Source organism: Sinohyriopsis cumingii, chromosome 16 (genome assembly GCF_028554795.1).
Source record: "Sinohyriopsis cumingii isolate HCF-2022 chromosome 16, ASM2855479v2, whole genome shotgun sequence".
NCBI lineage: Eukaryota > Metazoa > Mollusca > Bivalvia > Unionida > Unionidae > Sinohyriopsis > Sinohyriopsis cumingii.
The window spans coordinates 40157179-40181995 of record NC_142976.1 but is presented as its reverse complement, the minus strand read 5'-3'; the positions used below and the strand labels follow the sequence as shown (position 1 = coordinate 40181995).

The window sequence follows — 24817 nt, the reverse complement described above, 5'->3', positions numbered from 1 at the left end:
TAGCAATATTCCTTGGCCAAATATAACTCCTATAAACGATATATATACACAAAGATACACATACCTTTAAGCCAGTAAATATTTGAGAAACTGACTACAATAGGACATGAAGTGGCAAAGAAAGATAATCTACTTACACATTAAGACATCAGGATAGTTTATGCAACACAATACAAACTGCTATTGCAATTTCTTATTACACATTAAGACATCAGGATAGTTTATGCAACACAGTACAAACTGCTATTGCAATGTCTTATTACACATTAAGACATCAGGATAGTTTATGCAACACAATACAAACTGCTATTACAATGTCTTTTTACACATTAAGACATCAGGATAGTTTATGCAACACAGTACAAACTGCTATTACAATGTCTTATTACACATTAAGACATCAGGATAGTTTATGCAACACAGTACAAACTGCTATTGCAATGTCTTATTACACATTAAGACATCAGGATAGTTTATGCAACACAGTACAAACTGCTATTACAATGTCTTATTACACATTAAGACATCAGGATAGTTTATGCAACACAATGCAAACTGCTATTACAATGTCTTATTACACATTAAGACATCAGGATAGTTTATGCAACACAGTACAAACTGCTATTGCAATGTCTTATTACACATTAAGACATCAGGATAGTTTATGCAACACAATACAAACTGCTATTGCAATGTGTTATTATATAAAAGATAGCAAAAACAAGTAACTGAATAATATTTACTTGTTTCCACTGTGGTCCTTAATGACATGGCAGGCATTAAAAAGCTACATAAATGTCTATAAAAACCTGATTGCTCTGAAATAAATTTCAGGTCAAAATAGAACATGGCATAATATTTTTTTTAAAAACAACAAATATTATTATAAATAGTGGAGACCTAAAAGAAAATACACCATATATAATCATGTCAGATCAAAGTGCAAATTGTTCAGACTTAGATCTACCGATACATAATTCACCGTCTGGTCTGGATCTATGCAGTCTGTTAGAACTAATCAGCATAATAAATGACATAATCTGATCTGCCATTGCATTATATGACAGCAGATTAACTCAAGGTCTCTGATGTTATCAGTCTGACTCAAATTAAGGTGAGTAAATCAGTTATTATTTTGCAAGAAGTACAAAGTTCCATGTTTTTTTCATGTATTTTATACTTGCTACAAACCATTGACTTAAAGACCCAACTAACAATAATCATTTGGAAACAATTGGACTCCTTCCTCAGTTCATGAATATGATTAGCACAGAAAATATCATTATTCTCAAAACAAAAATATAGTTCTATGAAAATAAATAAATTTACAGTATCATGTCAGCAAGAATGCTCTTGCCTTTACAAACAAATAATATAATGTCTAGGTGTAAAACTGAAAAAAAAGAAGCCCCCAGTGAGGATTGAACTCACGACCCCTGGTTTACAAGACCAGTGCTCTAACCACTGAGCTATGGAGGCTTGCTGACAGCTCAGTTAACATGTTCAATCTCATCTAATCAATGTGGAAAATTAGAATACTGAATTAACAATATACAACACAATACAATCTGCTCATATAAATCTATAACTCACAATAAGGTTTACTCATATCAATCTATAACACACATTTAGGTCCACTCAAACAGATCAATATACATGTAGTTGTCTGAATGTGTACTGTACTTACTATAAGAAACAAATTCCACACTTATAAGTTAATCCACTTATCAGTTCTTTTGTATGTTTGTGGGTCTTCATGAGTATGGATCTGAACAGAATTTTTAACAAATGTGTATCATATCAATACTGATTACCCAAACTGACTGACAGGCCATATATAAATATTCATTCACTAAAAGCTTTAGGGTGTTAAAATGCAACATATTTGATGCTGCTTACCAGAAAATATGAGCATCCCAAACATGCATGGAACATGATACAACTGTCTTTTGACAATACCTTTGTGACGATCGTGACCTCCGAATTAGAGGTGTGACAACTGTACATAACACACTGTCAAGCTGTGAGGTATCACATATTGCTTGATCAAGGTTCATAAAAATATATCATGTTTTAAAATATTACAGACCAGACACAGAAACAGATTCTACTGAAACAAGAAGCAATGCTATATTTTCTTTTGCTATGAGCTTGATATTTTAGCTAGAAATGTTTTGTTCTACATAATAAAATAATGAGTAATTATTAATCAAATAATCTCCAATTTTTTACAAGCTACAAATCAGACATGGAAACCTATTACAAAGTTTATTTTCTCTTACTGTGACCATGACCTTTTAGGAAGGGACATGACTGATGTGCCGCACACAACTGGGTCATTGTGTAAATAAATCTAATTAAAGTCTGATAAACTAAGCACATACTAATCACAGTTCAAAGGTTATAGAACTGACATGGAAACAGGTCAGAAAGTTACTTTTTCCACAGCTATGAACTTTGAACTTTGATCTATGAGAATGGCAATGTTACATGACACACCATCTAGCAATGAAGTGACATTTACAAAATCTACAAAGCTTTTTGAGGTTCCGAAAGGCAACCCACCTGTGAAATTTGGTGAAGATATGTGCAAAGTAAAATTCAGATTATAAGGCACAGATAAGGAAGATAGACAAATGGACTGTCAAAGCTACTGCATTACATACATCCAGTCATTGGGGTGGGAGAAGAGGATACATGAAATCTAATCTACCTTGTTTCGTTTCATTTAACTGTGCTTTAAGTATATATAACCCCAACTGCGATTGTGGCTTGCATAATATATCCTACACTGTATTTTCCAAAATGTCCATGCAATCTTTTCACAGACCATCTGTATACAAATATGAACTGATCTTTAAAACAATGATCTGAGAAACAATTAAAATGTAACATGCATGTTAATGATCCAACCTTTCACCCTGTGACCACCACATTATTAGCACCCCCTTCCCTATCTTAAAGGGTTTGTGAACAAATTCGGTGTTCATACATCAATTTTAAATAGTCACAGTAAAAGTACATCAGCAATATATACCTTTCACACTGTAGCCCCCAAATATATATATATATATATATATATATATATATATATATATATATATATATATATATATATATATATATATATATATATATATTCCAAAAGGAAGTGCTTATAATGATGTATATATGTTCTATAAGTGCTCATTTACACAATGAGAAAGATCTGCATCAAGTACCAAAATAAGTTTTCCTCTGACCTTGACCTTTGACCTTGCAACAGGAAATAAACTGGAATCTTCCTATTCTAATAATGGATCTGAAGTAATATCTTTATTTGGTATTCTAATATTATATTGTGCTTGTGAAATAATTAATACTTTTTTGTTTAATCTTGACCTTGATATTTTGCATTGTGAATTGCCCCTACATGCAAATGTTTCCAAAGGCAAGACTGGTTTTCATTCATAAAGTGAATTAAGTAACAGAAATCAAATATACACAAGTTCACATATGACCTTCCTGTAACAAAAAAGAACTTTCATCTGTATCTCACACACCCCCCCCAACCTAAACCAATTCCACTTCATCCTCTACCTGAGTCTATGAATTAAGGTTGATACTGTATTACTAGGCTAATAAAATTATCTATGTAAAGTTTTACTACTGGGATCAAACTACGGATAGTCACAAAAGATGGAAAACATGACAATAGGATAGCAATTGAATATCCTCACATTATATGCCAGATGATACTGATTAATGATTTATACAAAATAATTTCCATATGCGCTCCAAATGAAGCTTTACTAAGGTAACATCTGTGTAAAAAGTGTGACATTTAAGCTGTCACACTGTATTGTGCTAAATACTTACAGCAAGCCTCCATAGCTCAGCGGTTAGAGCACTGGTCTTGTAAACCAGGGGTCGTGAGTTCAATTCTCACTGGGGGCTTAATGTTTTTGCCTTTTTTTTCTTGCTTATATCGTCTTGAAGTAATATGGTCTATCAGCTTATTTAAAAATAATGAATTTGGGTTCTTTTTTTAATTTGGTGGTGGTGGTGGTTTGAACTAGTTTTATGTAATTCCAACCCGATACTAATGCATTGCTTTCCACTGCCAGGACTCATAGTTCCAGTTCATACTAATTATTCTCTCGCCCCCTAGTTAGTACTAGAAGCCTAGAACTGAAAAGAACATGATCCCAGACTGACTCTTTAGTCCCAGCCAACATGCAGAAAATTACTCATTTGACTTGGGTCTTAGACTATGGAACATAAGAGCAACTGGGAAGAAGTCGTTTTTGCAACAGTAGCATGTAAGCATTATTTACCTAAAATTAGTTTTAAACCTCCAAAACTCTGTATTACAAAAGCAGTAATTCATTACTCTTATGTTATGCGTTTAGGTTCTCATGAACAGTAACAAAGAAAAATTGAAAACAACAAGCTTTGTAAAATTTAACAAATAATTTATTTTCCTAGAAAAACAAGGTAAAAATGGAAAAAAGAACCTATGGTTTTAAGAATCAAATCGCCCCTAAAATCCAAGAATGAAAAATTATTAGTCCTAGTACTATACTGTTCTAATGAATTTGAGTTTGAGTCTGACTAAAAATCTAAAATGGAAGGCGATGACGTATACTTTAGCCTGTATAAGACTGATGTGTCTACAGTTCTTTGTTGTACATCAGAAGATAATATTATGATGTTTGAAATTCCAAATAAAATTTCAAGAAATGTCCTTGTCCAAGAATTCTGTATGAGCACTAAAATACTCCAAACAAAAGAATTAATCTTTTAGAATCCAAATAATTCCAAAAATCAAATTTCAACTCAACTGGTCACAGCTAAACACCTTTCAGTCAGTGTTGAAGTTAAAATGCCCAACTAACTAAATTCTTTATAGACAAAGGTTATACAGTAATTTGAGATGCAAAATAGATTCCCAGATGAGTCAACCCTCCAGTAAAACCAGAATTTCTAGAACATCGTAGAAGCAATTTACATGTCTAATGTCACATATTCCAGTACAGCCTCAATCTCACTCTATGTATCCCACAATAACACTTAATTTAAAAAAAGTTGTTTACTCAACTGTTATTAATTTTAAATCAAGGTCAGGAACTAGGTCAGCATTAGGTGTTTACAACTAAATGGTCAGGTCAAATAAATTTCTGGAAAATATCAAATTTCAGTAACAAAATTAAATTACTTTAACATGTAATGAAATAAATAAAAAATTTAAAACTTACAAACAGACAATTAAATTAAATCAAATATAAATTAAATAAAATATACATAACATTACTTTGTTATGTATATTTAATTGTTTGCTAGTTTTACATTTCTTTTTTATTCCATTACATGCTATTGTAATGTAACATTGTTTACTGGACTTGACCTTGTCCAGAATTTAGTTCAGTTCTGTTTGACCTGATTGACTTTTTTTAAAACTTTTATGTCACTATGTAAACTGATAATAGCTTCATTATCCTCTATGAGAAATGAAACATTGTGTTGACTTCCCGACCTTGTTCCAAAATGAGTGACAGTTTTTGCCAAATTATTTTTTATTAAAAAAATTCTTTCTCAGAGTAAGAATATTAAGTTGAGTCAAGGTCATACCTGGACTACATGATATTTTATCATGTGTCAGTTGGTAACATTTCTAATTTTTTTAAGAAGGATGAACTTTTTACCCTCATCCGGGAATTGTTTTGCGTCTGTCTTAGTCATATAACTGATGATTTTGATAAAGATATTCAGTTGGGCTTAAAACATTTGAAACATTAAGTTATATTAGGTTGTGACCAGTTTGGGCTGAATTTCACTGAGATTTGAACTGAGATTCACTTAGAACTTTCAACTGATAGGACTTGTGTTTTTTAATTCTTGGATTACAATTTGGATTTGATATGCAATACCGTAAGTTCTTTGTTCTCATTTTTCACTTCGTATTCTAAGGAAATAAATAATTTGTTAAATTTGAAAAAGCTTGTCTTCACTTTTTTTTTGTTAATTATTTTATGAACATAGACTCATAACAGAAAATTGGGCGCTCATACTTGTGATATGAATTTTGCTAAAATAATTCAGAAAATATTGTTTTTGAAATTTAAATTTCCCCAGTTTCGAAATTTTTAAATCCCAAGTATTATTTCACAGTTCAGAAATATGTAGTGAAATCAACAATCTTTTTTACAATGTCATCAAAAGTGGAGATCTTTATTTTAAATCCTGTCCAGGAACAGTTAGACCTTTTGAGAAAAAAAATGAATTGATTCAGCTTGCCAGAAAATTGATCTTTCTGAGGCAAACATTTTAGTCTACTATTTGGTGGAAAAGAATGTTTTGGATAAAAGTGCTTTGGTTTTGATCAGTAAGGCTGTATCAGACTCTGACATAAAAATAAAGGAATTAAAATTAAAATACAAGATGGAATTAGAGTTAAGAAAATTTGAACTTCAGAAAGAAGAAAAACAAATGCTGTTGGAGAAAGAGGAGAGAAACACAGTTACAGAAAGAACAAATGCAGTTACAGAAAGAAGAGAAACAAATGCACTTGCAATCGGAGAAAGAGAAACAAATGCAGTTACAATTGGAGAAAGAGGAGAGAGAGATAGATGCAAATGCAAAGAGCGAAGGAAGAAAGAGAATATCAATTAAGAATAAGAGAATCAGAGCTGGCAAGTGAAAAGCACATTCTCACTTTACTTCTTTCAGTAGCGCTAATACAAAAGAGGTATTTTCTCTATGTGATAACACTAACTGCATATCAACTGATGTGATTTATTTGATAACCTGTACAAAATGTAGTATGCAATATGTTAGGCAAACACTTCAACAAGTTTCTAAGAGAATGAATAATCATCGCTTTCATATAAAAAATTATAGAGATCCTCAGTTTTCCTCTAATATTTCAACACACTTTAACACCAATAATCCTGTCATATATATATATATATATATATATATATATATATATATATATGCATATCATTTATGATATTACATAATGACGTAATTGGTTTTCTAAAATAAAAGACGTCACCCGTTTTCTTTCAAAACATTTCATGCCTGAAGAAGCATAAATGCGAAACTAGTTGCTCAGAATTTTTGGCGTTCATGTTTTTTGAAAATCTCAATTCTATTTAGTTCACAAACATTGGATTTTCTTATATACTTATAAAAGGTGTCATGTATGAGAAGGTTTCTATACCAGCTGTCATCACCTGTAACAATATTTTCACGGCTTGGATCCATTTTGATATCAAGTTTGCATTAGGTACCTTCACCTGTAACAATATTTTCATGGCTTGGATCCATTTTGATATCAAGTTTGCATTAGGTACCTTCACTTGTAACAATATTTTCATGGCTTGGATCCATTTTGATATCAAGTTTGCATTAGGTACCTTCACCTGTAACAATATTTTCATGGCTTGGATCCATTTTGATATCAAGTTTGCATTAGGTATCTTCACCTGTAACAATATTTTCATGGCTTGGATCCATTTTGATATCAAGTTTGCATTAGGTACCTTCACCTGTAACAATATTTTCATGGCTTGGATCCATTTTGATATCAAGTTTGCATTAGGTACCTTCACCTGTAACAATATTTTCATGGCTTGGGTCCATTTTGATATCAAGTTTGCATTAGGTACCTTCACCTGTAACAATATTTTCATGCCTTGGATCCATTTTGATATCAAGTTTGCATTAGGTACCTTCACCTGTAACAATATTTTCATGGCTTGGATCCATTTTGATATCAAGTTTGCATTAGGTACCTTCACCTGTAACAATATTTTCATGGCTTGGATCCATTTTGATATCAAGTCTGCATTAGGTACCTTCACTTGTAACAATATTTTTCATGGCTTGGATCCATTTTGATATCAAGTTTGCATTAGGTACCTGTGTACAAAGCAAACATGACTTCCTTTACTGCATGTTGTAGATTGACAAAGACAAAATAGAAAAGTACTTTATAACTAACATTCACTTTATGTTAAGCAATGCTGAACTATGCTGCTTGTTAAGGATATAAAATGCATCCATCTTTGTTCAGAGGTTATGAATCTGCACCAAAGCCTTGTCCACCCAAACAAAATATTTCACAGAGAGGGACATCAGCAAACAAGAAAATGTTTAGTGGACAAAAGAAATTATCTAAAATTCAAACAGAAAATAACTGATCTACTGAAAGTACTTGACACACTAACATACTCTAGTAAAAACTAAAACCAATGACATTTTTTTCTCTTTTGGGGGTGGGGGTCCAAAGATTTTTTAAAGTTGGATTTGGCCTGAGTATCATTCACAACATCCCTCTCAGCCTCCATGTTAGAATAAGTGACATTTGTCAAACGTGTGACTAAAGGTTCATAAATATAATTATATTTGTAATATTTAAAATATTTAAAATTAATTTGTGACAAATGCAACTGACTGCTCCGGTGGCCTAGTGGTTAGAGCATCCACCTCTGATGAGTCATATCAAAGACTTATAAAAATGGTACTAACAGATGCCTCACTAGGTACTCAGCATTAAGAGGTATGTATTAGGATAGGTCAGCCTGGTATCAGGATAATGTGACTGGGTAGGACATCATGCATCATGTCTGTGGCATGATGCCCCAGTGCTAGATATCACTATAAACTGTCACACTGTAGACATTGTAGCAATATGACTGAAAAATTGTTAAAGCTATGTTAAAAGTCCAAATCACACACACACACATGCACACAAATGCAACTGTTCTGGAAAAAAGTAATAAAGTTCTGAGTGATTTTGTCATGAAAAATGAAAGCATGATGTTAATATCAATAAATTCTTCACAAGATTACTCTGGAGTTTCTGAACATTCCTTACTAAAGGAAGCTACTGAAGTACCAGCAAAGTGAAAAAGTAACATGGTACTTTCCACTGGAAAAACACCATGGTAAACTAATATACCAGTTTTACCATACACTTCTACAACTCACATCTTTTTTTGGTCACTGAGTACTGAAATCATCACAACTATAGTTGAAAAACTCTAGTAAGCTATATTTGATAATATCAATATTTGTTGCTATGTTTGCATCACACAAATTTAAGAAGATAAACCCAACTAAATAAATTAAAACATGAAGAGCAACAAGATAAAATATAAAACATACAGATCTTAAACTTGTGTAAAATATGTATAAAAAATTATTGTAACCCATTAATTGAACAAACTTAACAGCCTTCTTTGCCATGATGCTTTCTGTCAAATGTAGTAAAATTCTGTTTAATCATTTTTTAAAAGGTATTCTATTTTTAGTAGTGGCAGTCATATCTCACTGTATTTGTATAAACTTTATAGGTCATAATGCCATGATGTTTGTTCAAATTCTGCTAAACAGTTTTGGAGAAGTCAGTTAAAATGTTTTCTATTTTAAGTATTAGTGGCCTCTTATCTAAAAATAGGTCAGCATCATTTGTTACGACAAGAATGGTTTTCATGCCAGGATGCTTTCTCTCAAGTTTGGTCAAATTATATAAATTGATTTTGGGGATGAATCTGTTAAAGGTTTCTCTATTATTAAATAATTGTAGTCATATTGATGGCAGATTGGCATCAATTGTAAAAACTGAATCCTGTTTACGCCAGAAAGCTTTCTATAAAATTTGGTCACATTCTTCTGAAGAGTTTTTGAGAAGTCATTTAAATGTACTCTGTTTTATGTATCATTTGCTAAATACAGATCAGCATCATAAAAGGTCTTCATGCCAGGATTCTTTCATCAAATATGACAAAATATTGTTCTTGGAAAAATCATTCAAAGGCATCACATGGTAGCCGGGATAATGGTGGAGGAGGAACCCAGGAAAACTCAAACCTACAGGAAGCTACTGGCAAGATTTCTCACATACCCACATATGCGAAGCTCGAGAATACAACCCACGTGGACAGAGATGAGATGGCATTGATCAGTAAAGGCAAGCACTAGAGAATACTCAGCCAACAATGGCAACAAAATAAATCTTTATAATATTTTTCTTAATTTTATTTTCTTTGTATGTCACTAGAGAATTTTGTATTAACTTATGAAGATAGTTTGTGGAATTATTGCAATTTCCTTTAAGCTATCGTTTCAATTATTACCATCAGTGGAACAATATCCAGGAAAATAACTACAACAAAGTCTAATTGTTTACCTAAATTTGAGTTTCCTCCTTGAGATATAAAACTGACCTGAAAGGCAAGTAGATCTATTCTTTCTTACTAATTTTAGTGGATCTATTCTTTCTTACTATCTACAGTGGATCTATTCTTTCTTACTAATTATAGTGGATCTATTCTTTCTTACTAATTATAGCAAGATCATGTAGTTTTTACTATTATTAATAATACAAAACAATACTTGGTAAAAGAGCATGGATACTATGACACAGACATGGGGGATTTAAATTCCTCTAAGCCAATATTGCAATTTTGGACAATGCCAATACACAAGAGAAATGCATTCAATTCAAACTTTATTAAATACAAACAATAATCTTTGATATAACTGAGCATAATAAAGGTAAATTTTAAAATTTCATCACAGCACACTGCACCATCTGAGTTCTAAATTTATCCAGATGAATACTTTAGGAAGAGATATCCAGGGGAGATTTTAGATTGTGAGGAGTGTCCAATATCAGCATGTGGAGCTGACACACCATATAAGGACAACTCAGTAATTCTAATTCTGAGGATTGCTATGATAAAAATAGCAGCTGACACTCCATCTATGAGGATTGCTATGATAAAAATAGCAGCCGATACTCCATCTATGAGGACTGCTATGATAAAAATAGCAGCTGATACTCCATCTATGAGGATTGCTATGATAAAAATAGCAGCTGATACTCCATCTATGTACAGTAGAAAACAGGTATAAATTATATGGGCATTAAGTTAAAGAGAGCATCAACATCGAAAAAAATCACCTCTACAGGCATACCAAGTTCACCTTATAAAATCTGAAACAATACAGAGTCAGTATCTGATCATGTGACTCTACCCAGTCGTATGACTGGGTCCAAATTATATCATTTCTAAAATAAGTTACAAGCTTATCAACACAGACTGGCTGGCAAAATTATTATGTCTGCACAGACATGACCTACTATTTATTACCCAGAGGGGCCCTGAGTGGCCGAGTGGTCTAAAGCACTATCAGTTACGGATCACTGCCATCTCACCTCTTTCTGCACCGGTTCGAGTCTCGGATTCAGCCAATGTGGGTATGTGAGAAAGCTTACCAGAAGTTTCTCATGGGTCAGTGGTTCTTTCCAGGGTTTTCCAGGGTTCTTCTTCCATCCTTAATACTGGCCGCCATGTATAGCCTATTGTGTGCTGAAAAATGGCGTTAAACCCAACAACAACAACAACAACAACAACAACATTAACCCAGAGGGGCCAATGAAGGATGCATCTTGTACCATCTAAACTTCATTTCATCAATTAAATTATAACTCAAGAAAATATTAAGTATTTTATTCTACTCTGTATTTAACTTTCGTTGTAGTATATTATGTTGTCATATTTTTAGACAACTTCAAAATCTCTCATGGGCAAGTTCAATTTTCCAGTCAACTTTCCCAAGAACTGATTTCTGGGGCAAGCCAATTTTATTGTCTTTCTGGCCATGACAAGATTTTCAGTTTGGTCACCATGGCATCCTTGGAAAATAAATTGGCTCCATTTACATTCTGGATCATCTACATGTCATAAGAAGTGTTTTAGTGAAAACCCTATATCCATATGAGCATCCATTCAGGTGAGCATTAATGATAAGCTGGTAAAGGTGGCCATAATAGTAGCTATGATGGATGTCAGATCATCACTGTTTTCATTTTGGACTATCTACACATCATAAGAAATCTTACTGTCAAAACACCATCTCACTATGACTATCCTTTCAGAAGTAATGGCAATAACAAGATGGCTGCCATGACACCATTGTCATTTTGGATCATCTACACCTCTGGAGGAAACTGTATGCAAAATTTCAGGACTTTATTCCAAGTAGTGTATGTGGAATAGTGATGATGGATGATGGATGCAAGCTTACTGCATATGTTGTTCTTCATGTTTTCACCAGTTGAGCTAAAAAGTTCAGAAAGCTTGATCACAAAATATCTCTGCTTCTATTTTTCAAGACAAAATAAATTCATCAGATTTTTGTGCATGTCAATTTCTATTAAAGAAAAAAATTACATTTTCATCAGTACTTAAGTTCATGGCTACCTCACCATTTGGAAAAATTAGATGCTACTGCCTTCACAGAGGGATCAGTGTTCATTTGGACTTTTAATTAAAGGTAAGAATCAAAAGAATGATTGACAGTAGATGAAATGTTGAGCACCCAAGAGACACAAATGCCTGAAGTCCACAGAAAATAAGGAAGTTATGACAAGGTACGAGACTGAGATCATGTTGTTGCTTTATTCTAGACCTGCAATTACTAAATGGTGGGTGGGAATACTATCCTTGGAAAGGGAACTAGTGCCAGGAAAAGATATGGCTATGCCATTTGAGTAGGTATAATATTACTGCTATTAAAAATAAAAACCAAAAGAAGAATGTCTTTATTTGTGAAAATTAATGTCCAAGGTGCATCATTTTCATTCAGCAAAAACTAGCCATGAAGGTGAATGTGTGTGTACAGTGTGTGTACAGTTTCATGATTAGGAGACATAACAATAACAAACATGTACTAACAGACCAACACATAAGCTCTTCCTGTCTATCACCAGCTGAGCTGGGGCCCCAAGTGGCAGAGTGGTCTAAAGCACTCTCCGTTATGGATCACTGCCATCTCACCTCTGTCTGCGTGGGTTCGAGTCTAGGATCTGGCCAATGTGGGTATGTGAGAAAGCTTGCCAGTAGCTTCTCGTGGGTTGGTGGTTCTTCCCGGGATTTTCCTGGGTTCTTCGTCCACCATTAATACTGGCCGCCATGCAAAGCCTATCATGTGCTGAAAAATGGCGTTAAACCCCACAATAATAACAACAACCAGCTGAGCTAAAAGTATTCACATAAAATCACCAAAAAGTACTACAAATTATTTCTTTATTCCAACTGCAAGTCTCCAACAATTCCTCTCTTACTTGACAAAAACACGGCCAAATGAGATGCCAACTTAAGTGATCATTGTTTGTAATATTACAGGAGTGCCTCCAATCTGGAATGATTTGTGTCTTTTCTTGTTGAAATGAAAAGTTTCAAGCAATACAGCTACCTCTGTATACCATATTTTTCTGATTAAAAAGTTCAATAGTCCAAACAATTATATTTTTTTAAAGTGGAAGATGGACTTTTTCTCACATATGGTCTTGTCATATTAGCATTGAATCATCAAAAATTGGGTGTACTATGCACCACTATTCATTAGGTTGCTGGCAGAGGTAGTGAAGTGAGAACCATTCAATCAAACCATGTTATTTACCTTTAAGCTGAAATGTTATGACAGCATATCACATTTTTATTTAAAGATTTAAAGAAATGTCCCTTAAATTTCCCAATGCGTGATCAGGAAAGTAGTCTAATGCTACATTAAGGATACTACCAAAATTCACACATGCACACATAGCAATCTGGATCAAAAAATCAATTTCACCATAAAAGCTCTCATTAAAACAAGGTTCCTGTTATAGGGAAAATATGGTAATGGATCTCATTTCACTAAATAAAAGTAATGGTTTATACACACAGACACACACACTCTCACAGACACACACAGACACACACTCTCACACGGACACAGACACATACATATACCCACACATATACACATACATATATACAGACACACACACTCTCACACAGGCACACACACACTCACACAGACACACACACTCTCACACACATACATATACCCACACACCTACACATACATACATACACACACATATACACAAAAGCTTATTATTCAAGTCCAACCTGATTTGGCCTTACATAATGCACCAGCAGATCAGGATCTATGCTTTTCTACAGATTACTAACAAACTGCATAGACCCAGATCTGCTAGCACATTATGAAATGGCAGATCCGGGCCTATGCAGTTTGTAACTGGGCCTGACTTGTAACTGTGTATATAAAGTACGTACTTTATTGTGAGTCAGTGTACTTTATTGTGAGACAGTCACATTATAAAGGCATAATACTGTATGGTTCCCACGGACAGTTTTATAATGAGGGAATACTGGTATACTGCATTTTCACAACAGCATAGTGTGAGAACCACCATGATACTTAACTAATGCTACCTATAAATATTTGTCAGTGAATCCTTATCAGCCTTTCCTGCGGTGTCTGTAGGACTGTCATGTAGGCATGCTGTCTTACCTTCAGTGTCTGTAGGACTGTCATGTAGGTATGCTGTCTTACCTACAGTGTCTGTAGGACTGTCATGTAGGCATGCTGTCTTACCTGCAGTGTCTGTAGGACTGTCACATAGGTATGCTGTCTTACCTGCAGTGTCTGTAGGACTGTCATGTAGGCATGCTGTCTTACCTGCAGTGTCTGTAGGACTGTCATGTAGGTATGCTGTCTTACCTGCATTGTCTATAGGACTGTCATGTAGGCATGCTGTCTTACCTGCAGTGTCTGTAGTACTGTCATGTAGGTATGCTGTCTGATCTGTGCTACAGGGTGAGCCAAAAGCTTCAGTAACACTCCATGACATCTGTCCTGAAGAGACCTTTGCTGGGTCTTACTGCATCTGAAATATTTTGTTATTAAGATTAAAACTAATGCATGAATTATACATCAGCTGATAGCAATTAACACACCTCATCAAACCAACTTGCTATAAATGTTAACTGGAGTGAACACTATTGTTGGAGGAAGCATGCAGTGTTTTTAATGTACAAATACAAAATCATGGTAGGTACAAAAATACAATTTGTCAAATTTCTAACCTATGCTGTCATTTAATCAGATCACCTGGCCATAAGGTCAAGTGAGCATATGGTATGGTCCTGCATAGACAATGGAAATGATTCTTCCTTTCAGTCACTGACCATGACCTTCTGACCTTTGAAACCCATAATCAGTAGGCTTATGCCTTACCTCAAGTGCAAGCTAATGACAAAGTTTGGCAAAGGTTTATCATGTGCAGAAGTGAAAAATATGACTGGTGAAGTGATGGATGTGATAACAATATGTGCTCTGCCATTTGTTGGGAACGTAAACACCACTCAAATAAACTCAACCAAGCTTGGCAGACAGCATTCACGTTCTGGCATGAAGACCTTTCAAGTCTGTACAAATGATGCTGATCTGCCATCAAATATGACTCCTTGTATTAAAGATAAAATACCTTCTTTTGTGAGAATCCCATGATTCCATTACTAAGCAGCTTTTCTTATAATGTTGATAAGCATCTAATATAGACACCATTACTAAAAACAGAAACCTTTAAATGACTCCTCAAAAATTACAGGAAAACTTTTAAACAACTTTTCCAAAACCACTTAACAGAATTTGACTCAATATTTATGAGAAAACATGTTGGCATGACATTTTTAAACATTTATACAAATGATATTGATCCACCATCAAATATGGCTACTGTTACTAAAAATAGCAATCAATAATAACATCTCAGAAACAGTTCAAGAGAAATTTACCATATTTGATAAAAATCATTATAGCTTTAAGGACTTTCAAATTCATATAAATGATTCCAATCTGCCAAAAAATATCACCACCATTACTATAAAAAGAAAAGCACATAAATAAAACTTTATTTCCAATGTGAGGAATGTTAAAATATTTGATATAATATTAATATACCCTGCCTCCCCCTTCGTCCTACCCCTCTGCATAATTGTGTTAAATTTAAAGTAAATAAAAGCAAATAACTCTTCCAAAATTAGCACAAGTACAATGATTTCTCAACAGTCAATAAAATAACTCTTACAAATATGATTGGAGCACAAAGATTTGTGAACATCTATAAAACTACATGAAAACCAGCTGAACTAGTTGTACAAATAAGACTATGTTGTAAAAATATTCATCATCATTGGCAGCTCAATCTCAAGAGACCATGCGAGTAGTGCCCTTGGAGTGTTGTCTGTCTCTGGGATTTTGGCATCATCTGCTGTGGCTGTGCAGGCCTATGCGCGAGTGACAGTCCCTATTATAGTTGGTGCAGATGTACTGGGAAGTCTGAGTTGCTGTGGTTGCTGCCATGTTCTTCATTCTCTCATGTTTCTCTGCTGCCTGCAGCTAGCCTCTCCTCAAATCAGCGACTGCTAATCCCTAATGGACCATCTGTCTCCAGGTGCCTTAGTCCTTGGCCTGCACTTCCCAGCCATCGGATGAAATGTCGCATGCCTTCATGTCCGACTCTTCTGGAACCATTGGCCAGCTGTCCTTATAGGATGTCCTTTGGAAGCCTCCCATCCTCCATGTTCGGACATGTCCCAGCCATCAAAGGTGGCGTTTGCTCAGCAGGGAGTACATGCTGGGGGTACTTGCACGCTGCAGGATCTCACTGTGTGGGATGCAGTCTTGCCAGCTGATTTTCAGGATGCATTTTAGGCACTGTACATGGAAGGATTGTGGGAGGTACGTGAATTGTTGATATTTATATCTTCGGGTGATGACCATAATATTCACTAAGCTTAATGACAATTCATCGAAAGCCTTGGAATCTTTGTACCCTTGTCATTTTTTAAAGAGTTATTACCCTTGCTGGCTTACAGCTGGATCTAGTGCTCTGAACTGATATTTGATGTCGCTGTGGAAGAATCACAAGAACTGAATAGGGACATAAAGATAATGATCTTTTAAGTCTGATTGCAAAGTCTCCCTCCTGGATGTCATTCAAAATGTGCCTTAATGTTTCCATTAATGAATGGATGAATTGATTCAGTGTGCTTAGGTCAATGACAGGATGCCAAGTGCCATTTGCCCTTGGGACCAGGAAAAGGTTAGGAATAAAACCCAGTGAATTTGCATTTTGAACAAGTTTTACTGCCCTTATCTGGAGAAGGTCATTTATTTCTTCCTGCAAGGTGTTGGCATTGAAAGGGCCCATTGGGCCATTTGTAGCTGTTGGGACTCTGGAGGGAGGAGGAGGAGTGTTGAAAATGTTGCGAAATCCCCTCAGAAAGCATTTGTCGAGTCCATGGAGAAGGAGGCTGTTGGAAGGAGAAACTTTGGAGCCAGTAATAAGACCGTCTCTGTGTTTTATCCACTTTGGTTAGCATGAATTGTGTCCTTTTCTTGATTTCCTGTAATATCCCTGTATAAATACTGTGGTTGCGGGTGGAGGGAAATTGGTTTCTTTGTATGCTTGTTTGCAAACTTCTTCAATCTGGCCATTAAACAGAAGGATACTGGATAAAAGCTGTGCTCGTAGCTTGGCCTTATGGTGGAGGCAGAGAGCTCTGAGTCTTCTGCCAATTGTAAATTTGTAGCTGCAATTACAGCATTGGCCAAAGTGTGTTGAGCAGCTCTGTTCAGTGCTCAGGCCATTCTTGAGACCAACTCCCATGCATGCCCTGAGGTATTCTGAGTGGAAGAGGATAAGCTATGCTTTGCCTGTTGAAACCCATAGAGACAAAGTCCAACACAGAACCCACAAGTAAGATAAATTGTACTAACAGCAGAGTGTCCTCAAAGACCATCCGATCCATATGTATGGATCTAAACTGGTAGAGTACCCTGAATTTGAAACTGTGACTTCCAAGTGGTCTCTTCTTGTAGCAGAGGGTCAAGAAATTGGCGAAGTGGCCCCTGTTAAAAAGTGAGGAACTAAGCAGGGCTCTGTAACAAATTAGTGTCAGTGTATGGGTTAGACTGGTCTCCATGAATGTCTGCACAGGATGGGTGCCAGCATAGATCCAGTTCAACATCCTGGATGCCAGGCTGCATGCTGCTGATTGAGCTTGTATTAGTTGTTCTTCTGGCCTTTCATGGTCCCTTGTAAATGGCATAGGCTCATCTAAATGGAAATAGGCCATTTCTGTGGGGAGGATGTTGTCCAATTCATTAGGGCAAGATTGGTTATGGGATATTTGATCAGCATAACAGATCTGTGCATCTGCTGTGTGAGAGGGAACGTTTGGTTAACTGTTTAGTTTTTTCTCTCAATGTTCCACAATAAGTAAAGAGCTGAACCCTGAGGTGGCAAGGCTGATAGGAGTCATAAATATTAACGAGTCCTGTGGTGGTGGCTTGAGTGCCAGAGCTGTCTCTGATCATGTAGATTTCTGACACTACATGGACGAAGGGTCACACATTGACTTATCTCATTTGTCCACCAAAAATTCTCGTCCTAAGGACAGGTCAGCATGTAGACTTATGATGTCTTCATCCTTCACGCTGGGTGTTCTGCGCTTTGCCCTAGGTATAATCTGTAAGACAAATAGAGCAGAATGTAAACATTTGTGCAGCCCTGCACCTGTCTTTTGAATGCATTGTAGGTACAGAGCTATACCTTAAATGTTCGACCTGGAAATTGCTAACAGACAGTCTAACAAAGCAATGAAGTATACAGGTATGCTACAATTGATAATACCACCTGTATGAAGGAGACAGGACAAATGCAAAGAGCTATACAAAATGATGGTTACTTGGAAAGGAGTGACAGCAGAGGATATTATTACAACACTACCTGTAGGAAGATTCAAGGACAGCATGTGCAGGTAAAATCATTGAAGCATGGTGTACAGATGCTAAAAATGTCTTGGTAAAGAAAACTCACCTGTATGTACCAGTAATGATGGAATTATACATACATAAAGAGTTTCTTAAAGGCATTGGAACTTGCACTCATATAAACATACTTGAAGCCAAAACTTATTTTGTGAAGTCGCATAAGCTAACCATGCATGTGACTAAGTGCTATTAAATATAAGATAACAAAGTGTTAGACAATTGAAAAGGCAGAACTATGTCAGCATTAGGAAGAGAGAAAAGTTTTGAAACAGAGATGGAGTATACTTTCCTTAAGACTCCTCCAACTTATAATGGTATGCATCCAAAATTGAAACTGGCTTTTGTAAGGTCTTTCATGATGAGAGCATGCTTCTTCGCACAAGCGAAAGTAGTAACTGGGATATTCATGTGTTTTGCCAACAATTCTATATCAAGAGGAGATCACTCTGCCTGACAGCCACCTAGGTGGACAGATAACTTTTAGCTAAAATTCTTCTCTGGGAGGGCTGGATTTATGAGGTAGTAGTAGTTCTCCTAAAGTATTATGATTGGGTAACATATTTAAGGTAGAAATCCCCAAGGTCTTAGGCAATCAATATGAAGAATACTTTATAAGGACTTCATGGATGTATCAGGCCCAATAAATTCACTGAAAGTGCCATTTTAACATGCTGACATAGTGAAAATAATAAACCACAACTACTGCATGTGTATGTGAAGTGTACCAATCATCATCTGTAACATATACATGAACACCATCTCCAAACAATCCTGGCTTTATGCTATTTCTAGCCAAACATATCTTCCCAAATTTGCAGAAAAATGTTGTCCCACTGTGAACATACCCAAGAATACGTCCAAACAAATGTGGCTTTATATTATTTGAAGCCGAATCATGAATTATCCACATAGGTATATAACATTTACCCCAACTGTAAACAGCATAGACCTACAACTGTTGCTGCATCACACGCAAGGAGATCACAGTCTGTAAAATTCTATTCTACTAATCACGAAAAGCAAACAGCAATATTCAAAACCAGATCCAGCAGTTGGGTGTACAACTCACACAAAGTAGGTATGGCATATAAAAAGAGAAAAATTAGAAAACTTTGAAACACATATCTGCAATAATGAATCACATCAATTTCACAAATTAACACTAACATAAACATTCTAACAATAGTAAGATTACTTACATTTCTGAGCAGAGGCGAATTGCTGCAGACACAAAAGGCATGTGACAATGATAGGGAATGCTGGGAATGGCAGACTCCATGTAGGACACTGTCTCTTTACTACACCAGGTGAGCTGAAATATAAACACAAAGACATGTAGAAGGCAAAAGCTGTAGATAAAAGTTCACAAAACAGAAAATACATCAATTCATACAAACTTACTGTGAAAAATTCACCAGGCATAAAATGTAAATTTGATTCATGTACAGAAACTAGTTTCTGGAGTAAAATATGTTTCCACAACAATCATTCCCATTTTAACCTATCTAAACTTGGCAGATCGATCAGATATTTCAGTGCTTTGAACTAGTGACATCTTTTGGATTTTGTGAGTTGCATCCCTTAGTATGTATGGCAAACTAATAGTGTATATCAGCAGCACATTGTACATCATTGAAAATGATGGACGCAATCGACTGCAAAAGGATACTTTGTAAATTTAATATCAAAAGCCTGACTACATACCAGAAAGAAGCCATGATGTGTGTATCTGAAGGAATGAATGCATTTCTGCAAACAAAGACCTGTAGTGGAAAATCTCTTAGTGAGTCCATTCCAGTTCTGTGCACCCCTTGTGCAACTCTGAACAACTTGATTTTGATTGGATGCAGTGGCTTCCTACTTCATCCAATCAAAATCACAGACCTAAAGCACTGAAATATGTGACTGATCCACCAAGGTTTAAATAGATTAATATATCAGAGCCTTGGCTAGTGAAGATGAATACTTATCTATTGTAATACATTTGGAGTAAAACCACTACCTCACAAATTGAGCACTCACAAGCTTGTTTTAGCAATAAAAGGTGGCAGTTATAAAAAAGTGATTTCCCCTTGGATAGCAAGAGTGTGCCAAATCTTTGTATATTTTCTGTAAGGCTTTGATGTAACTGTTTGGAGACTGGGAGAATGGGCCCATATTGAGATCAGAGAAGTGTTTTTTTTTACTGAAGAACATATTTTTACTAGCATAACTAGTTCCTTCTTCAGATCTATTGCCCAATAAAAACACATTAGGAGAACAGGTAAGAGGTGGAAGGAGCTACATTACCTTACCCAATAGAAAGGTACAATCTACAGTCCCCTAACATAAGCAAAAGCAGCTTCACATCTTATGAGCAATATTGGCTGGAGTTTGGACATGACTTTTAGACAAGTTTCCCTCTCATAAATCCAAAGCTGATGAATGACCCAGGAAGGTAGCCTGTTTAACTGCTGCTAAATGTCCCATTGAGTCAAATTAAATCCTTTGGGTGGTGACAGGGTGATGTGTTCCATATCTTTCTGTATAAAGACCCTTACTTGAGGACAGATATTCAATGATGGGTAGTGCAATTTTCATTGTATGTTTGACAAGAGGAATCTGTGATCTTCATCTCATGATGAATTTTAAAAAGACCTTATGTGATGGACAACTGGTGACAGGGTACATTTTCTATCCTTTTCTTGTAATAAGCCTTACTTGATAATAGATATCAAAAAAGAGCAGTGCAAATAACTGCATAAAAACCAAGAAATGGTAAGGTATTTTGTCATCACTGGACCCTTAGCAAAAATGTCAACAATTCAAGAACTTAAATACTCAACATTTCAAAAATGATGAGTTTTGATTTCACAATGACTAATTCTTTTACAGTAGAAGAGAGACCTATGTCTTGCTCTCTGCTAATCCAGGCAAACCAACTCACCCACTGACTATGCTCCGCCTAACAGATCAGTTTCTTTAAAATTAAGAATTTTGTTGTTAAAATATGGATTAATACATATACAGCACTACCAAGTCATAACTTATTACAACTTAAATTTGCTCATGTATTTAGGTGGAAATCTTGAGGTATCAGATTTCAGTAAGCATGGCACAAATAATCATATAAGTGGCAAAGTGGTAGTTACATAATGACTTCCATTTAACTCACTAATTGGTCTTGAGTCCACAAGGATCAATGACGAGCAGTACCTAATTGACAACTATTAATAAGTCAACTGTAAAGATGACCAAAAATGACTATCATCACTATTCCTATCTCTATATTACAAGTATAATGACCATCTCACCTCATCTTGACATTGCATAAGGAATTTACATGTCTTCTGCATTGCCTGGCAGACACCTGCAGTGGAGACATACGCCTGGTACTCCTCATGATTCAGCTGCTGTAGGTAGCCTAATAGTGTGACCTGAACATCTGGATGACTATGACTTAGGGCCTCGTCATATACCATCAGGCCAATTCCTGATACGACACTCTCCGGTACAATTATTCGGCACTTAAAAATATTAAGATACAAGAAATTAAAGTTGATGTAACAATTACCTGTCTCTTTGGTTCTAGAAATATATTATATATTATGCAACTAATCATACAATGGAGCTTGGACAGTGCAACAGTTGTAAGATCTTCTTTGCAACTTTGTGGTTTGACACCTGGCTCCGACAGTTATGAAAGTAAATGGTCATCCATTCATAGTGGTTTCTTTCAGGATCTCTGGTGTTCTTCACCTCATGGGCAACATTAAAACAATATCTAATCCGTAATAACTATGTCCTATGAAAAGAAACATCCCACTGTGCAACTGACAAACAGTAAAGTTGATGCTCCAGAAAATTTTCAAAATAACAATATTCTAGAGGAATGAAGAACAATTTACTCCTATAAATATATCCACACCTCTATGCCATCCTAACACTATTATTGGAAATGAGTCTATGGTTAAAAAAAATAACTGTTCCAATGATTTTTAATCAACATACATATCTGATAATAATGACCATAATATGTACTACATTCCATAGAAATTCACAAGAAACTATTAGAGGTAACATTCCCAAACAGCTGTAAATCAAATAGGGCAAAAACTCTTTTAAAAAAATCACAGAAAGATTTGTAAAATATTAACTATACATAATGACCATAGTATGTTCAAAGCTTCACAGTAATCCATAAAAGAGCTTCAAGACAAGATTTTGTTTTACACTGGATTCAGCTGCAGAACAAAATGGAGAATAACTCCAAAATAATTTGCAAAGCACAGTGATTTATTGAAATGTGTATCTTCTGATTATGACCATAACATGTACAAAGGTCCATGGTGATCCAATGAAAACTGTGACAAGAGCTGCATTCTTAATATTCTGTCAAACAATAGATCCAGCCCAAGCAAAATTGACTTTGACACAAGCTGCATTATCAATATTCTGTCAAACACTAGATCCAGTCACAAGCAAAACTGACTATGACACAATCTGCATTCTTAATATTCTGTCAAACATGAGATCCAGCCCAAGCAAAAATGGCTGTGACACAAGTTGCATTATCAATATTTTGTCAAAAACTAGATCCAATCACAAGCAAAACTGACTGTGACACGAGCCACATTATTCAATATTTTGTCAAACACTAGATCCAGCCCCAAAGCAAAAATGACTGACACAAGCTATATTCTCAATATTCTGTCAAACACTAAATCAAGCCCCAAGCAAAAATGACTGTGACACAAGCTACATTCTCGAAATTCTGTCAAACACTAGATCCAGTCCCAAGCAAAAATGACTGTGACACAAGCTACATTCTCAATATTCTGTCAAACACGAGATCCAGCCCCACGCAAAAATGACTGTGACACAAGCTGCATTATCAAAATTCTGTCATGCACTAGATCCAGTCCCAAGTAAAAGTGAATAACTCTAACGAAAATTAAATGAGAATAGCGAGTTATTGATATGTACAGTATCAGATGATGACCATAACAGGTACCAAGTTTAACAGTTATCCATTAAAAACTGCATAAATAGTTGTGTTCAACTTGATTCTGTCATACACTGCATTCAGTTGCAAGACAAAACACAAGAGCCTCTAATAAAGATTTCTGGAGGACAGTACTTTGCTGATCTGTGCAAAATGATGACAATAATGTAAAAAGTTTCAAGGCAATCCAATGAAAAGCAGGTGACTAGTTGCATTCCCAAAATTATGTCATACAATACATCAGGCAACCAGATTATGATCCATAATTAAAAAGGTCCAACTGCAAACAACATAAACCCTAATATTTTGTCATATAATGTGCCAGCAGATTAAGGTCTAGGCGACAGCAGATCAGGATCAATGTGTTTTGTTCTTCTGATTACTCCAAACAAGCCACACAGACCCAGATCTGTCAACACATTATGTGCTGCAGATCACTATCTATGTAGTCTGGCTTATAAGCAAGTATATGCAGTAAGTCAAAATATAGTAATAACTCAAACAATATTCATAGAAGCACAGTGATTTGTCAAAATGCGCCTCTTCTGATGTTAACCATAAATTAAACCAAGATTAAAAGTGATCCACTGAAAACTGAGATTAGCTGCATTCACAAGATTTTGCCATGCATAATGTTTAGCAGCAAGTCAAAGGGAAATAACTTTTGCCATGCAAAATGTTTATCTGCATGGCCAAAAAGGGAAATAATTTATAATACAATTGTGAGAACAGCAAAGTGATTGCCAAAAAGCACATCTTCCGCTAGAAAACCACAATACTGACCAAGTTTAATGGTAATCCATCAAAATCTGTAGGGCCATTTGCATTAAAGCAATAGTGTGATGGGCAAATAGATGGAAATATAAATGTTTATGAGGATTCCTATACACACTAAAAGTACAACAATTCTCAAAACAATTATCGTATATACTCACATATAAGATGGATCCAACTAAAAACTATACAAACTCAAGACCAGCCATCACAAAAAATATACCTGTACGAGGAATTAATCTGGCAATAGCAACAGGTAAGTATTAGCTTTAATCTTCATAAAAAAACAGGTCATTATCAGTAAGGAACTGGTAAGCTCTCTTGATAATAAATGCAATTCACTTAGAAATGGTGGAAACTGAAATATCAGTG

General features: G+C 35.3%; 1 protein-coding gene and 2 non-coding genes across 3 annotated transcripts in view; 1 reads left to right on the top strand and 2 right to left on the bottom strand.

The window, feature by feature from the left end:
* LOC149780264 (rotatin-like) overlaps positions 1-24817 on the bottom strand; it is a 118296-nt gene that overhangs the window by 53741 nt on the left and 39738 nt on the right. The window contains exons 11-13 of the mRNA XM_089936360.1: positions 21981-22193; positions 19887-19999; positions 14611-14734 (exon numbers count right to left, since the gene is read on the bottom strand). Coding sequence (XP_089792486.1) covers positions 14611-14734; positions 19887-19999; positions 21981-22193 — 450 coding nt within the window. The remainder of the gene's footprint in view (positions 1-14610; positions 14735-19886; positions 20000-21980; positions 22194-24817) is intronic.
* On the bottom strand, positions 1407-1479 carry Trnat-ugu (transfer RNA threonine (anticodon UGU)). The gene has a single exon. It is a non-coding gene; the product is annotated as a tRNA-Thr (tRNA).
* Trnat-ugu (transfer RNA threonine (anticodon UGU)) lies at positions 3864-3936 on the top strand. The gene has a single exon. It is a non-coding gene; the product is annotated as a tRNA-Thr (tRNA).